This window comes from Nilaparvata lugens, chromosome 10, assembly GCF_014356525.2.
Source record: "Nilaparvata lugens isolate BPH chromosome 10, ASM1435652v1, whole genome shotgun sequence".
In the NCBI taxonomy this organism is placed as follows: Eukaryota; Metazoa; Arthropoda; class Insecta; order Hemiptera; family Delphacidae; genus Nilaparvata; species Nilaparvata lugens.
Window position 1 is genome coordinate 43,959,130 of NC_052513.1, and position 17,885 is coordinate 43,977,014.

General features: G+C 35.5%; 1 protein-coding gene across 1 annotated transcript in view; it reads right to left on the bottom strand.

The window, feature by feature from the left end:
• Positions 1-17,885, bottom strand: part of LOC120353388 (serine/threonine-protein kinase S6KL-like) — a 167,920-nt gene that overhangs the window by 148,117 nt on the left and 1,918 nt on the right. Inside the window, exons 2-8 of the mRNA XM_039436941.1 lie at positions 17,129-17,241; positions 12,748-12,871; positions 10,608-10,709; positions 7,017-7,140; positions 5,242-5,349; positions 3,901-4,059; positions 2,302-2,392 (exon numbers count right to left, since the gene is read on the bottom strand). Of these exons, the coding sequence (XP_039292875.1) occupies positions 2,313-2,392; positions 3,901-4,059; positions 5,242-5,349; positions 7,017-7,140; positions 10,608-10,709; positions 12,748-12,871; positions 17,129-17,241 (810 nt within the window). The 3' untranslated portion in view covers positions 2,302-2,312. The remainder of the gene's footprint in view (positions 1-2,301; positions 2,393-3,900; positions 4,060-5,241; positions 5,350-7,016; positions 7,141-10,607; positions 10,710-12,747; positions 12,872-17,128; positions 17,242-17,885) is intronic.

Sequence of the window (17,885 nt, forward strand, 5' to 3'; positions counted from 1 at the left end):
AAGAGATAGCGCTAGACAAGGATAGCAATATCATTGCTAATCAAACACTGCCATTATAACGTGGACCTCTCTATAGTAATAGACAAGTTTGCAAGCAATGTAAACTTTCTGTGAATGAGTCAGCCAGGTTATTTATTATCCAATATTCGAATAGGCCTAGAATTTGATAATAGAAGAATGTTCGATAAATTACCGAAATTCTATTAATAGAAAAATAATAATTTACCACACTGATTATCCTAGAAGTGTCTAGCTGATGCAGATTATGCCCCGCGGGTCCTATCTATCACTAGGCGTTACTATTATTATCTAGAATAGGACGGCATTCCTATACCGCATTTTCTATTCTATTCTATTCCCTAAGACAAGTCATCAGTGAACTTCTGAAAAAATATTCATTTTATTAGCATAACAATTTTGTAGAACTCAAATCGATCAACGTTGCATCTGAGGCTACAAATTCCTGAGTTATTTTTGAAAACTATTAAAGCAAATCACTGTCCCAAAATAGATTGCAAGGCAGGCTTTAAACTCATTCATCATCCTACTTGATATTTATGAATGAATTTCGGTGAACCAAAGTATAGGCTTTGGATAATAGACACTGCTTTTCTTAGGATGAGATGTCAGGTTGGAAGAATGCATTATAAAAATGGTTACCGTCGGAGCACGAAATTGAAGATTACATGATAGTACATGCATGGGAAATTTGAAATAATTGATTTTAAAACTACTTTATTGATCCATAAAATTAAATCATACATAATACAAACTATTACAATATTATTTTATACTTATTATACATGAATATAAATTTACAGTAAATTTCAAATTATTCCACACTCATAAATATATATACTGTACATAAATCAAATAAAGTTTAATATGACAATACAATCCAACAAAAATGTAATAATAATAGACGGTAAGTGAAAAAAAACACTGGCATAAGATGACTCTTGTTCGCCAGGAGTAGGAGATAAGATTATCATACGCTAACCTGATTTAAAATTCTTATTAATTGTATTTAGAACAAAAACCCAAAGGTATATTACCTGTAAAAGAAATTGAATAATTATAATATTTAAAAAATATCACTAACTCTCGAGAAAACATAAAATTCCATCTTAGAAAATGAGAACAAACAAAAATTAAAATACTATCACTCAACACATTTAAATAATTATTTATACTACATCTTACAAAATATATCTAATCACTTGGTAAACATTAATTACATACATCTAAAGTTATACAAATTTTTCCTGTTGAGATTATGATAATCTTATTTAAATAACAGTCACCTCGAAGTTTACAATAAAAACAAAATATAGGCTATACGAATATTTATTTATTCATTCTTTATTGATTCATACAATTAGTACATCATTAAAATGATAGGAAGAGAAAAAATAAGATAGCCTTGTGCTATTCCTCTCCCTAATTTAGATAACGTTTAGCTTGAAATAGTTTAGTTGTTGTTCACTTCACAAAATTTTCAGTTCTTAATTATTTTAAGAAAGTAGATTTTTAAATTTATATTATTCAAAACCAAACATAAAAGAAATATTTCAAATTATTATCACTAAAATAGGAAGTATTCACATTAAAGAAATAATTTTGAAGGACTAAAAACAAACTTAATTCTAAAAGCCTAAATATAAACATATTCTATCTACACTTAACACATTTCTATCACATACTAACTATTTTCTATTACTTTTAATGCACATTAGTGTAGGTATGGTATAGTAGGCAGTCTTAATTTGATTCAAACTATACTACAATATTAAAATATTGATTATGAAAATTATAAATTCAAGATGTCAATTATATTAGAATTATTTTGAAACTTAATTGCAAGCTCAATTAGCCCTAAACAAGTAAAGTTATCATTGAAATATTGTCTATATCATAAAATACTTTTTACCTGAAATTCCTTTATTTTTGCTGGTAAATAGTTGAAATATGTTGGTGTAAAAAAGTTCAAACTTTCGAAAAGCTGAAAAGTTTTAATCTGCAAATCGAATTAACAACCTTCACCAACAACCACTAGACAAGCTGCTTCAGACAAAAAGATCATGGCCCGTTTTTTGGACATTATTGAATAGGTTTAAGAAAGCTTATCTTATAGGTTAATGGTTCATTAGATTTAATAAGTGTCCAAGGAACCGGCATATGAGTTGTGAAGACGTACAGAGAAACTTGTAGATATCAATTTGATGTGAATAAAATTATTTTTGCAAAGAGCTTGAGAAATATTAACAGTATTTCTTGCAAAATTGAGAGTTCGGAACTCACCTTTGAAGTAATCAGCACACAGGCAAGAACACCCAATGACCACCAGTCCACAGCGTGCTGTATCCGTTCTCAACGCTCAGGATTTCAGGAGCTAGAACAAGTTTCATCAATTAATGTCAGTGATATTATAATCCCAATTATTTTAAATATAAAGCTGCGTACACATATTCGCGCTTCCAACCCGCACCGAGCACGCTCCTCCCTCGTACCGCCTTCGTACCACCATCGAACCACAGTCGCTCCTCCCACGCACCCATCATGAACGTTACAGAAGATGTTAGATCTTCTCGCGTTCCCCGGTCGAACCACTGTTGCTCGCCGGTCGATCATCAATCGCTCTGCTGGAGTGACGTTCATGAGCAGAGCGTTCAGGTTGCGGAGCAGAGCGAAAGTCTGTACGCACCTTTATAGATATAATACTGAGGCTGAACATACAGATAACAAGTCAAAAGAGAGCCAATGAGCTACAAAAGGTTAAGTGAAATGATGAACAGAACAAAAGCGGCATATTCTTTATTCTTTATTGATTCATACAATAAGTACATCATCAAAAAGATAGGGAGAGAGAAAAGAAGGTAACCTTGTGCTATTCCTCTCCTAAATTTAGATAAAGTTACACATAGTACGATATAGCTTGTCTTGTAGGCGTTCACTTCACAAAATTTTCAATCCTTAATTATTTTCATAAAATAATTTTTTAAAATTACAGTGGCGAACAAATTAATCCGAACAAAGGGAAATTTTGGTCTATTGTTAAATTTTGTCAACACTCCCAAATACCCATAAAAAATGTTTTGGGGTTATTTTACGCATGAGGGGACAGGAGCACTTGTACCAGTAGAGGAAATCGGACCAGTACATGGACATATGCCAACGTAGAATCGTCCCACTCATGCAAAGGAATCCAGATCTCATTTTTCAACAGGATCTTGCGCCATGTCACACTTCTAAAAAAATGAAAGCATTCTTCAAAAATCAACATATTGAGGTTTTGTCGTGGCCAGGGAACTCTCCCGATCTAAACCCAATAGAATATTGAAGAAAAAACTTGGGATAACCGCAAAAACTCAACACCAATAATGACACAATTCACAAATTCTATAGGTTTTAATCAATTGTTTATATTGCATCGTATCTGATCTCCTTAATCTTAATAATTGTGAATTCGGACTGGAACTATCCAAGTAGAATTGAAGAAAGAATCAGTCTTATTTATCTTGCACTGTGTTATAAATGAAATGGTTGAAATTTGGGAGATCACGGCCCGGTTGCACAAAAGCGGTTAAATTTTAAACGTGATTAATTTCACGAAAACCAATCAGAGAAGGCCTTTTTGATAAGACGGTTTCTCCGATTGGTCCTCGAAGAATTTAATCACGATTAAAATTAAACCGGATTTTGTGCAACCAGGCCCAATGGTTCCAAGTCGATTGGACGATGTTTATGGTCAATCATGCTCTTTGTAGCTGGGAAGCAATATGGATGAAAACGAGATATAATATAATTGATATAATATAATTGATATAATATTATTATAAATTCGAATGGAGAGAAGAGTTTGTTTGTAAATTTATTTCAAAGTAATTATCATCTTCTCACCCATATATTGAAGAGTTCCACATATTGTTGAAGTCCTCTTATTGTAGGGTAACCATTTGGCCAGACCAAAGTCAATGAGTTGAGTATGTCCTTCTTCGTCTAGAAGGACATTTTCCAGCTTCAAATCGCGATAAATAACGCCCGAATTGTGTAAAAAATCTGTAAAAAATGAAGTTTGGTTAGTAAGTGTAAAACTTTATGCAAACATGTTCTATTATTATGTTTGGATGAGGGATTTCCAATTTCACAGTTTGCTTTCAATGAGTTTTGCAGGAAAAATAAAGTTCAAGAAAAAGCTGAAAAGCTTAGTTAAAACGATAAAAAATGACCAACGAGAACAAAGTAAGTACGAGACTAGACAAGAGAAATAATTTTCAAAAAAAGCTTATTTGAAACTATAAAAAATTACTGTTAAGCTGCGTTTATACCAAAGTTATTAACAAATCTTAATAACTTAATCTTTATAGATTCTATTAGATGAACCTAACTTATCATACACATGATGAATATATGAGTTTGTGAAGCACCGTTCAATCTGATAGAATCTATAAGGACGAAAGAAATAAACATTTTGTTAATAACTTTGATGTAAACGCAGCTTAACCTATCCAACAAGCAATACTTTAATTTTGTTCAATTCGAATTCATATAAACCACTGAATAATTCGAATTTATTTCAATTTGGAATACTCATAATGCTTTTAAACTCGGATGTGTTGACAAATTATACAATTGTCTCTAATAGTTTAACGTGATTTCCGTGACTTGATCATTAAACGATCTTGTCAGAAAATATTCTGACAGTTACATCAGAATTAGAACAATAAATTACTGTTTTCATTCAGACAAAGAAATATTTATCCCAACATTACAAGTGTGTTAATGGGAAGGATATTTTATATCCTTCTTAGAGAATCAACATTATTTGTTGAAACACCGCCGATTTATGAAGTTACATCACATTATTATATTCCTTATCGTTATTATCGTCAACACAACAATTACTACAAAATCGTCAGATTAATATACCATTCCCTGTATAAATACATTAAAAGTAGAAATTAAATATAATAAGGAGTAGTGTACCTAAAGTAATATCATAAAAGTAATATATTATATACAATTATATTTCCAATTCAAGTCCTATTGTTCTCTCTCATAGAGTGATGACTGTCTCTGATGAGTAATTATACTTTTTCAAGACTAGATTTGTGAGACTCATCTAAAACTAATTCTTAGCTTTAGACTTATGACGTTTTCTAAACTTCATTCAAAGCTAATGCTTGAATTCATACTTATGAGGTGATATTACGTTCTGGAGACTAAATTTGGGAAACTCACCTAAAGCTAATGCTATTTCGGCAACATAAATAGCAACAAGTTGTTCTGGTAACGAGCCGTACACTTGACATAGAGACAAAAGTTCTCCGCCGCTAACAAAATTACTAACTGAAACAAAGAGAAAAGTTTATCAATGACGTTTTTATATTTAAAAAATATGTATTACACTTTATTCTTTATTGATTCATACAATAAGTATATCATTAAAATGATAGGGAGAGGAAAAATAAGGTAAGCTTGTGCTATTCCTCTCCCAAATTTATATAAGGTTACACATAGTCCGAAATAGGTTTAGTCTTAGTGTTTTGTTCACTTCACAAAGTTGTTGTTCAAAAATCATGTACCAGGAACATACAGGGTCTGTATAATAAGTAACCGGACAGACTTCAGAAAATTTTTTATTGGCAAAATACGTACAATTTTCCATTAGATATCTTCAAAGTAGTCCCCTTTGAAGTCGATAACACGCTGATACCGGATTTTCCAATACCTGAACGCTCCCTGGAAGTCGGCAACCTCTATGCTGTCTAGAGCCCTCGTCGTAGCACGTTGAACGTTTTCCAGAGTCCCGAACCGCGTCCCCTTGAGTTGTCTCTTGATCTTGGGGTACAAAAAGAAGTCCGGTGGTGCCGTAGTACTGGCCGTTCACAAAGAGTTTGTGCCACAAACTCTAAACTGTGAAACGGCCAAAGTGTAAACGGCCAGTACTGCCGGAGGTGCTCCATCGACTAACCGCCGGGTTCATCAAATCCGTCCGGGGATTGCCGATTCGTGGATCCTCCATCACGACAATGCTCCGTCGCACACCTGCCTGCTCGTCACCGAGTAGTTGGCGAAACAGTCGAGAGTAACGATGCCACATCCTCCTTACAGCCCGGATATGGCACCACCGGACTTCTTGTTGTACCCCAAGATCAGAGACAACTTAAGGGGACGCGGTTCGGGACTCTGGAAAACGTTCAACGTGCTACGACGAGGGCTCTAGACAGCATAGAGGTTGCCGACTTCCAGGGAGCGTTCAGGGATTGGAAAATCCGGTATCAGCGTGTTATCGATTCCAATAGGGACTACTTTGAAGATATATAATGAAAAATTGTACGTATTTTGCCAATAAAAATTTTCCTGAGGTCAGTCCGGTTACTTATTATACAGACCCTGTGGATATAATTATGTCAATGATGTTTGTCGAATTCCAGATTCATCATTATACAGAGTGATTATAAAAGGACTTTACAACTTTGATAGCACATAACTATTGATTGCAATTACTTACAGAATTGAGAAAGGTGTAATTTTGTTACAAAATACTTCAAGTTCAAAGTGTGGGGAGTTATTTTGGTTCAATGTGACAGCCGTTGGTGGAAAATAATTGCTAAGAAATGATCGCTTCTTTAAGTAGGAGGAAATTTAAATTTCAGATACTTTTGCTCATGAGATGTTGTGATATCTATCCATAATGAACACACTGGGTTGTTGTCAAAAATATCACTTATTTATTGTAAAATTTACAAACATTATACAACACCAATGGTGTCATCTTCAGTGTGAGAAATTCAAAAGTGTTAGGAACCTCCTAACCTACAATTTCAAAGTTTTGAATTTATCACACTGAAGATGAACATTAAGTGATATTTTTGACAAAAACCTAGTGTCTTCATTATGGTAGGTTGGAAGTGACCTGATAAATTATTAATAGTGCATAGAATAAATCAGTTGAACATTAAAAACAGTTGGTTCATAAAAGGATGATTGAAGGAATTAAAAATAACACAAACCTATAAATAATTTCTTCCTGGTTTGCCAGAAATAAGGACAGTTGACGATGAAAGGATTATGCCCGCACATGGATTGTATCCGTACTTCATCTTTCACTTGTTGTATCGCATTTTCAGATATTATCTGTGAACAAAAAGGATTAATTTATAATTAAACAATTACTACTGTAGAATTTCAGAATTATTGTCAACGTTTATAATGAAATCAATTCTACTAGTAGTTCTGTGAACAGTAGACCTCACGCAGTATTCTCATCCAACGCGCAATTAAAAAAGGAACATACCTGTCAAATTTCATGAAAATCTATTACCGCGTTTCGCCGTAAATGCGCAACATATAAACATTTAAACATTTCAACATATAAACATTTAAACATTAAGAGAAATGCCAAACCGTCGACTAGAATCTTAGACCTCACTTCGCTCGGTCACATTAAGAGAAATGCCAAACCGTCGACTTGAATCTTAGACCTCACTTCGCTCGGTCAAAAAGTAACTTGTGTTGCAATGATGAATAGATAGATAAATTTATTTACTTTCACACTTTATAAACGTTGAAAGTGTTGTGGTGAAAATGAGGCAATAAGAGCTCCTACTTTTACTTCTACCCACAATAGGGTTAACAATATTTGTTCTACTAAACAATATTTAGGCTTGTATTACATTCGGCCACCAGTGGGTCGGCAAGTGTCCGAGCGAGTCGCGGGGCATTAGTTGCTATTGCGCACATCACACTAGGGTCGCCAGCCGAGACACCATATTTTGGCGGCCGGCTTGTGTCTGACTCGTGTCACTAATGCTGGTGTCTAACTCGGGCCACCAATCCTGGTGTCTCACTAGTGTCTGAGCTTGCTCTCAGTCGACTCACTGGTGGCCGAATGTAGTATAAGCTTCAAAGAAAGACTCACCGAAGCGGCTTCGCTAAGACCGTCTTACAAATCATTTAGAAATACGGTCATCAATAATTTTCACTTCCTGAGTAGTTTGTGAAGGTGATACCATAGAGAAACAATAGCGTAAGTAGATATCCCATGGTATAGGACGTTCATGTCGCAACTTTTACTGTTATCTCAAGTCGATTATTGTCGATTTTTACTGTTTTGACCGGGTAAGAGTGTATAAACGGCACAGAATGATAGACTACGAGCGTCACACAGCTTCACGGGAAGGAACTATGTGGACTATCGGCTTGAGATAACAGAAAAAGTTGCGACATAAACGTCCTATACCATGGGATATCTACTTACGCTATTGTTTCTCTAAGGTGATAATCAGTATAAATGATTTTCTCTAGAATCATTATCACTTTTGAAAGCAAAATGCATCACTTATATCATGGAATGAATAGGTGATGAAGCATATTACTTGGGTGGCTCGTTGGCGTAAGTGATAACTCGCCGGTCTGATAATCAAGAGAGCTCGAGTTCGAATCTCGACCGGGGCCAAAAGTTTTTAACCACAGTACAATCACATAAATACGTCCACCCCGTCTTTCGGAGGAGACGATAAGCCGTCAGTCCCGACTACCTAAAAAGTAGTCGTCATCTCTCATCATCATTCTTCCCACGCACAAACCTAAGAGTTTATCTGGGCATCACCAGTGGCGGCGCTTCCATAAGGGCCAAGTGGGCCGGGCCCACCCAAATGAAACATAAAATACTTTTTAAAATGTTTTAGGTTATGTGGCTAATTATTATTGAATAAAATACAATATAAATTAATTTTGAACTTTCAACTGGTAAAAATTCTCGTTGAAATACCATGCAAAAGCATCCGTGGCCATCGCAGAATACGTACGAGTTCAACGATGGCCACATAGCACATTGAAGGGCCCCAGAATTCAGGCCCTTCTAGCTCTCATAAGAACGTATTGGCAAAACAACGCAAGCCGGCGGCGCTAGACTGGCTAGGAGCAATGCATTGATATACTGAGCAAGTGGGCCAGTATATGATGAGCTGGCCCATTGCACGTTGATTCACACTTTTCTCGCTCAGACTGCTGAGCGCTAGTATAGCTTTGTTTACATGCCAGCCATCATGTGAAAATATGTGAATTGCATCCGTATTGGCAACTGGTTTTTTTATTATTTTATAAAGAGTTAATAAGTTAATACATTCAACTAGTTTTGTGATAATATTTGCATAGGCTGCTTAGCAATAATCCAACTGTAGTGATTGCGGTTGTGAATTTAAAGGCGTGAGTTTATTGTGAAGTGCTCTATCAGTTTGTGGTGATCTTGATTTAAATGAGGTTAGGTCTACTTTGAAACTCCGCCATGCCAGTCGCAAGCCCGGGGCCTTATCTTGCAAGCGATAGGGAAGGAGGAGCGGGAGGAGATACACCTCGTTAAAAATCCGGGGTCCATCTGGCTCTGGATGGTAGCACCCTGTAAGGGCCCCTGCCCAGGGTCACGGGTGAAAACCGGCCAACGGTCTCGAAGGCGGATGAGGAGAAATCCCAACGGCGGAGAGGGCGGAAGAGCCTAGGGAGTTAACCTGAATTAAATCCAGGGTAGGTGACGCTCTGAAAGCTGTGGTGAAAGCAGGTGCCTAGGAGATGGCGACTCCAAACAAATGACCCTGGTGTGACCCTTTGATCGAAGTGTTAACTGCTCTTCACCGTAAAAAGAAACTTGTTCAGAAAACTCAAACAATGCCTCGGATTTCGGACTGGATTAAAGGAAATGAAACTGGAAATAGAAACAAGAAACGATTATCCAACAACTGGCGGCAAAGATCCCAGAGAAGAGACGATTGGAGGCATTGGGTTGAGGAGGCCAAGGTCCACCCAGGACTGTAGAGCCAACTAAAGTAAGTAAAGTGAAGTAAGTAAGGTCTACTTTGACAAGTCTTTTGGTGAGTTGCATATTATGTTGTTTCAATTTAGTTTATAGAATAATAAAGTTTAGTTTAGTTTTTTAGAAGAATGGGCTGCGAGGGTGGTCTTGCTAACTAACAATGGCAACGAGGTAGCTAATCGAATTCACTCAATCGAAAAACATCAAACTCATCTTCTTGCCTCCAATTAGAATAATAAAGTTTAGTTTAGTTTACTTTAAACGTGAACTGAAGTTTAGTTTATAGACTACCTGCGTAACAACTTGTAATATAGAAAAGTTGAATATGCTTTATAAAGCACCCCCAACAATTCCCACCACTGGCCCACCCAACTGTTCAGGTCAAGCGCCACCACTGGGCATCACCCTCATTATTATTAAATGAGTATGTTTATATCATAGAGAAAAGATAGTATAAGGAGGTATCCCATGGTACAGGGCTTTATGGCCCAAATTTCACTGTTATTTCAAGTTGATTGTTGTCGATTATTACTGTCTTGGCCGGATGAGTGTATGAACTGCAGAGTTTAAGAGACTACCAGCGTCACATAGCTTCACAAAAAAGAGCTACGGGAACTATCTGCCTGACTTAACAGTGAAATTTTGAAACATAAAAGCCCTATGCCATGTGGTATCTTCTCATGTTTATTTATTTATTTATTCGTTGATATAATTACAAATCATATATGAATATGATCGGGATAGAACAACAGGCAAAGCCCTGTTACATTTTATCTTTGGTTCATCTACTTACCCTAGCTTTGGATAGGACTTTCATAGCGTAAACTTCATCATTATCAACCTTCAAAACTTTGAACACTCTTCCAAAAGCGCCTTTGGCAATGGTTCCAACAAGCTGAAAAAAGACAGAAATTTAATAGTCAGTTACATCACATGTGAATGCAAACGCAAAATGTCTTAGATGGAGATCAAATTTGAATAAGGTGGGTCGTCCACTAGAACCGTTTTCGGCCGAACTAGCATCGGCCGAAAACTACCGAACGCGACCGAACGATCCCCCAACAAAGAAAGGAATAGATGCTCATCCATTGCAACAGGTACGGCCGTCTCCGGCCGATCAATTTTTCAATCCGAATTGAATGGGATTTTCTGGTTCTATCCGGCCGAACTAACTAGTCGAGCTGAGACAACAAAGTGTTCCTAACCTAAAATTGTTTCACAGTCTTGTTTTGGTTTTGTTTTTGAAGTTGATCTGTTTTATAAAGTTGTAACCCGTGTTATCGGATGGGCACGTTAAACTTTCGGTCCCGGCTGAAGTATGACAGTCGTAAGGCCCATTGACGGCTTAAATTATATATTCAGGCGGTGGGACCATCCCGCAAGGGACTCCCCACCAACAAAAGCCATATGAATTTACTTTCACTTATAAAGTTGTAACTATGGACAATGAAAAGTTGATAAGTTTGGTTCAAGAGCATGTTCCATTGTGGGATATGCGAGACAAAAGACATCATCGTTGTGATGTTCAAAGGAATCTGTGAACAAAGATTGCTTGATAATGAATAATTAATTTAGTGGATATATGTTTATTCAATTTTCAAAATATCAATATAATATCATTGTTTATGAAAAATTTTGGTGGCTATGATAGTAGTTAATTCAATAATTGGCAACTAGACTGACTTGAACGGTTCCAATGGACGATCATATTCGGCAGATTCGTCCGATCCAACGGTTGAACAGATCGGTTGAATACGGTTCCAGTGGACGGTTACCCTAAAACTTACCATTGTCAGTCTTGTTAGTTAGTCTCAGATCTATAGTGAGTTTCACGTTATAATGGCAGTATTTTAGCTTACTATAGGATCTGTCATGATTATAATAATAAAGGCTCAACTCACACTTACGCGAGAAGAGACTCGACTCTAGTCGAGAGCATGTGTTTTCAAATGGTGACAGTCGCGGAGACTAGAATCGACTGGTCTGAGTGTCACCATTTGAAAACACATGCTCTCGACTAGAGTCGAGTCTCTTCTCGACCTGAGTCGCGTGAGTGTGAGTTGAGCCTAACTGTTCATTCTCGTTTAAAATTATCAATTATATTTTATTAAGAAATCATATTTTTCAATAATTTCACAATGCATTTTCATAATTAAGATGAAATATTTTAATAAATTATTAATTCTACATTGTTAAAAGACGATCTGGCAACAGAGCAAAGCGAGAATGAGATAGCGCTATCCGCTTTGTTGAATGATAGACAAAGATAGCAATACCATGGCTAATCAAACACTGCCGTTATAACGTGTACCTCACAACAGCTATTTACCCTGTTGTCAATATTTGCAGTAAGTAGAAGTATTCGGGGTTGTTTACAGCATTTGATTTTCGTTTAATTTGTAGCCATATAAATTATGTGAAACTGACAATATAGCTTTTATTTAAAATAAAATAATTCTTTAATATAGGCAAATAAATATTAAATATTATTAATTTTTCTAATAATTTAATAATTATTTTACCATGTTATAATGTTTGTGTTTGATTAGCAATGGTATCGGTTTGTTTTTCAGATTGATTTCTACATGGATGCAAGATTTTTATTCAAATTTTTATACAGGATGCATTGAATTGATATTCAAAAGTTTTTTTTAAACCAGATCACTCCCGTGTTATCGGATGGGCACGTTAAACTGTCGGTCCCGGCTGAAGTATGACAGTCGTAAGGCCCATTGACGGCTTAAATTATATATTCAGGCGGTGGGACCTTCCCGCAAGGGACTCCCCACCAACAAAAGCCATACGAATTTACTTTTTTAGCAATGGTATTGCTATCATTCAACAAAGCGAATAGCGCTATCTCTTTCTCGCTTTGCTCTGTTGCCAGATCGTCTTTTAACAATTACCTTAAAAATAATTTTACTTGTACTCACTTCAAAGTTGAATGTATTTTTCTCCTTGATTTTGAATTCGGGAAGAAATAAGGCCTCAACGTGTGATACCGGCCAAGCGGTCTTTGATGCTTCGAGTGGATTATCCAATGTTGATTGTCTCCATCTATAATTGAAAAAAATCAATAAAGATACATTCATAGTTCATTGAATAAGTCCTAGCTCCACCTAATAAAGATTTAGGTGAAATAAAAACGATATTGTAAGTTCCACATAATTTATTTGAGCCAAACTTAAGTTTCAATGCACTTAGTGGAACTAAATTATGTGGAACTGACAATATAGTTGTTTTTATTTCACCTTAATAAATAATATGGAGAAATTCCACAACATTTCTGTTCATAGTGTTAATTTGAATTAGTTATTTGTGCAACTAGTGCGCAAAGTGACAATTTGCTGCACCGAAAGAAACGTTTACGCCCGAGCCGTAGCGAGGGCGGAATGGTTTCTTGAGTGCAGCAGAGGAACTTTGCGCACGTATTTCACATTAAGTTTTTCCTACAGTTACCATTGAATATGAAAAGTGGGTAATTATGGGTAAAATTGCCTGAAATGCATCAAATGTTTTTCTGTGTAATTTTATTATTGATAAAAACCTTAATCCTAAATCCTAAAGTCCTCGTTGTCCTTGGTTATAATATATAATGAATAATAATTAGCGCGTTGTGCTTGGTTGCACCTCTGCTCACTATAGCAGCCCAGTCACTGTTACCAACTTCATTTTGATTTTGCTGCACTGTTGCTCCATATAACCTACTAAGTATTTTGCGTTGTCATGTTGCAAATCTGGAGTGCAGAAAAATTTTTCCCGCACTAGAGCGGAAAAGTGATTCTTTGCGTTCTGTAATCAGTGCAGCAATGGCCACTTTTCAACGTAACTGTAAAAATATTTTTTTTATTTCATATCAATAATCAATTAAAATGATAACCAACATAGATTGTCTCCACCTAATTGGGAAAAATTAATTACAGTACCTACCATGTTCATTGAATAATTGATAAAAATTGAATCAAGCAATATAAGTTGAAATTGAAATTAAAATGTTATTCACAACACTGACATGTTTTACTTAGTTGCGGTTGATATTTTTCCTTTTAGAACAGTTTTTAGTTATCAGCTTAGGTACAATATTGACACTCATCATATTTTTGGAAAATTCAACATAATGCTGGCCACGGTAGAACATGCATGTTCATCATGCAGGTCCGTATCTGTTCCCTTAATTATGGTTCTACATAAAATTAAGCGGAACCTGAACAATTGAACCAATTATAAGTAACAAAACTTTGTTACTGTAACAAAACATCTACTGCCATATCGCCCCATCTTGACGTCAGCATCGTATAAAAAACTTTTCTTTAGAGTTTGTTTACGTTGTTTTCCATAGCAGTTTGTGTCCATTTCAGATGGAAGTAGATTATTAAAGAACTAAAATTATATAATTAAGAACTTATAATCATATATTATATAATGCTGATGTCACGATGGGGCGATATGGCAGTAGATGTCGGCTTGAATAAAAACGTTTTATTGAATTAGAAAACGCTTTCTTGAATTAAAAACGTTTTCTTGAATAAAAACGTTTCACTACAGTAAGGCTACATCAAAATAATGCTAATAAAGAAAACAGTACTATGACTAACTTATGTCTCCTTGATTTTTTTCAAAGAATTGGTTGAGTTCAATTAGTTAATTACTGTAATTGTTCAACATAAAATTAAGAGAAACCTGAACAATGACGAAATTGAATCAAATTATAAAAAATGAATATTTTAATAGAATATGTCATGTTTTCCAATATTAATACGTTACACTACAGTAGACTACATCAAAATTATGCAATTGAAGTAAACTAACCTAACTCCTAACTCCTATGTCTTACTCCCCTTATGACTAGCTCCTCCTTGCACACGGACAAGTCATTAACGCAGGCAATATACTATGTTTCAAAAAGAATGACCCAATTTTAAACATTTATATTTATTCAAAAATATGGTGTACACAAACCAATTTTACATCAAATTACTCACAGAAGTATCAAGTTTATGATGATGTATTAAAAGTGCTCTATGTGCCCTCGTTTTGAGGCTCGGACGACATCTAGACGGTTGCCAAATTCACCCCAGAATGTTCGCAAGATGTCTTCTCGGACTGTATCTACTGCATCAGTTATCCTGGGTTTTAGCTCTTCAATATCAAGTGTTAAGGGAGGAACATAAACACGATCTTTAACGTATTCCTACAGAAAAAAATCACACGGTGTTTTGTCGGGGGACCGTGGAGGCCAGGAATGCATAGCCAAGTCTTGCGGTCCTGTGCGCCGTATCCAACGTTGAGGCAAGTTGGTGTTGAGGAAATGGCGTTCATCCTTGTGCCATCAAAAGGAGGGCACATACAACATTTATAATACATCATCATTATCTTGATACTTCTGTGAGTAATTTGATGTAAAATTGGTTTGTGTGCACCATTTTTAAAAATAAACTAGCTGGCCCGGCGAACTTCGTACCGCCAAATAGTTAATGCATCTCATGACAAAATCTTAGCTGGATGCACACCTGATGATGCACGATGCGGCATTTTATTTATATAGATAATTTTCCAAAAGCAAAATAAATTATTTAATAAAAATCAATTAATTCTAAACACCGAAGACAACACAATTATTCGAAACAAAACAATACCTTTAACATGAGGCCGCACTGCTGGATGGTTACACACAGAACAGTCTTTTTGTTTTTAGTCGGGGCGTTTAGAATGAAATACATGGGCGGTTATGGAGCAGCACTCTTGTCTACTATCTACCGACGGCTGTTGAATGACGCAATGATTATAACAGCTGATTTTTATTTCTGTGTGTGGCCAGATCACAAATCTTCTCCCATAAGGATTACATGTAAACTTTGAAGGACCGAGGGAAAGAGTCCTGAAGTCGGATTATAAATTTGATAGGCCATAAACCTGGTCCTGAACATAACAAACACAACTCACAACTAAAAAAAAAACATCAAATTCGGTGCACACATGAAAATGTTATTGAATGTCAAAATTTGAGGTTTGATTTTTACGAGGGCAAATCAAATATAAACGGTAATTTAGCTGTTGACTGTACCAAACTCGTTTGGACGTGATATGGCTGTGGGCGATTGTTGTTTTGCTCAACAGGAGTAAGGGGAACTGTGACAGCTTATTGAAGGTGATCGCCGGTTAACTGTTCAAGAAATCATCTCGTCGGAAATTGGTATCAGCTATGCAATCACAGACTACCTTGGCTCCAGAAAAATTAGTGCTCGCTGGGTTTCGAGGTTGTTGACCGGAAATCAAAAACCGGTCATGTTGGAGATTGCTGGGAGACTCACACCGCATTGTTGACAAGGGAAATAATGGGCTGGGAAACTCCGAACACCCTCCTTCAGTCCATAACTGTCCCCTTGTGACTATTTTTTGTTTGCGCCCCTGAAAGAATCACTTGGAGGAAAACGATTTGAAAACAATGAAGATGTCAAAAGCACGTGCGCGATTGGTTAACAACCCGCCCTCAATCTTTTTATGAACAGGGAATATTCAAGCTTCCAAATCGGTGGCAGAAGTGTGTAGATAATGCAGGAGACTACATTGAAAAATGTTGAAGGTATAGTTTCTGTATAATATTATTCAATAAATCTAATTTTGAAAATTACCGTTTATATTTGATTCGCCCACGTATTTATAAATAGATATAACTGTTTAAAATTCGGTCATTCTTTTTGAAACACCCGGTGTATGCATTATATTTTTTGTCACGCTATTATAATTGACCGAACGAAGTGAGGTCTAAGATTCAAGTCGACGGTTTGGCATATCTCTTAATGTTTAAATGTTTAAATGTTTCTATGTTGCGCATTTCCGGCGAAACGCAATGATAGATTTTCATGAAATTTGACAGGAATGTTCCTTTTTTAATTGCGCGTCGACGTATATACAAGGTTTTTGCATTCCAAGGATAATATAAAAGGAAAAAGGAGCCTCCTTCGTACGCCAATATTAGAGTAAAATCAGACTATAGAATTATTCATCATAAATCAGCTGACAAGTGATTACACAGATGTGTGGAGAAGCCAGTCTATTGCTGTATATAGTTTAGTTTAGCTGTATACTTCCATAAGGTCTATAGTTTCAATCAGGTACTTATGGATGAGAATACTGCGTGAGGTCTAAAGTTCACAGAACTACTAGTTATTGTAAATATGCCTTTTGATGAATAAATAAATTTGAACTTATAACAATGTACTCTTCTTATATTTCAATTAATAGTGGTTACCAACCATTAATAGACAACCAACTTATAACCAATTTAGAAAAACATAATTGCATGTAAATTACCTATGTCGAGACACCCTGGACCAAGGTCTGTTTGTACTAGTTGTGGAATGTTGGGTTGCGCCGCTTGCAAATGAACGTCCACTAAGATTACTTGCTAAATTCACCAATGAAAACTGAAATAAAAAAATGGAAAACATAAAATACATTTTGCTTATTTTAAAGGTCATGGTCTATATGATCATACTATATATAAGTGTGAGGTAGAAGTTATACAATTATTACACCATTGTTTTCAAAAAAATGAATTAGAATTATGGGCTAACAATACATTAATGACTTTATTCATCCTACTACATATTTTTGAGGAAAATAGATAATATATTTAAATAAGGATTTTGTATAGCTGTGGAAGTGTTAAAACAGTCCCATACATTCTCTTAATGAAACAGTTTTCAAGTTTCATGAACTATTTCAAGCCCATGTTTATCTATTTGAATATTCTGTGAGATATTTGCTGCACATTTGAATATTGTACATCTCTTATTATGTTTTATGTTGAACTATTTATGTATCGTGACATTCTCTTAATTATTTCGATTCCCGTTCAATGTCTCAAATCAAATTAAATTATAACTTAATAAGGCTCTTTCCATTGCTTTTGTTTTGAATAACATTATTCAATCTTCAATATTTGGGTACCCATACTGCAATATACTTTAAATCCTTATTTTAACATTATGTTCTAATGTTGTAGTTTGTATTATATTGCTTTTGAAGACATCAGGAGTGAAGCAATAAAATGATATATATATCTACC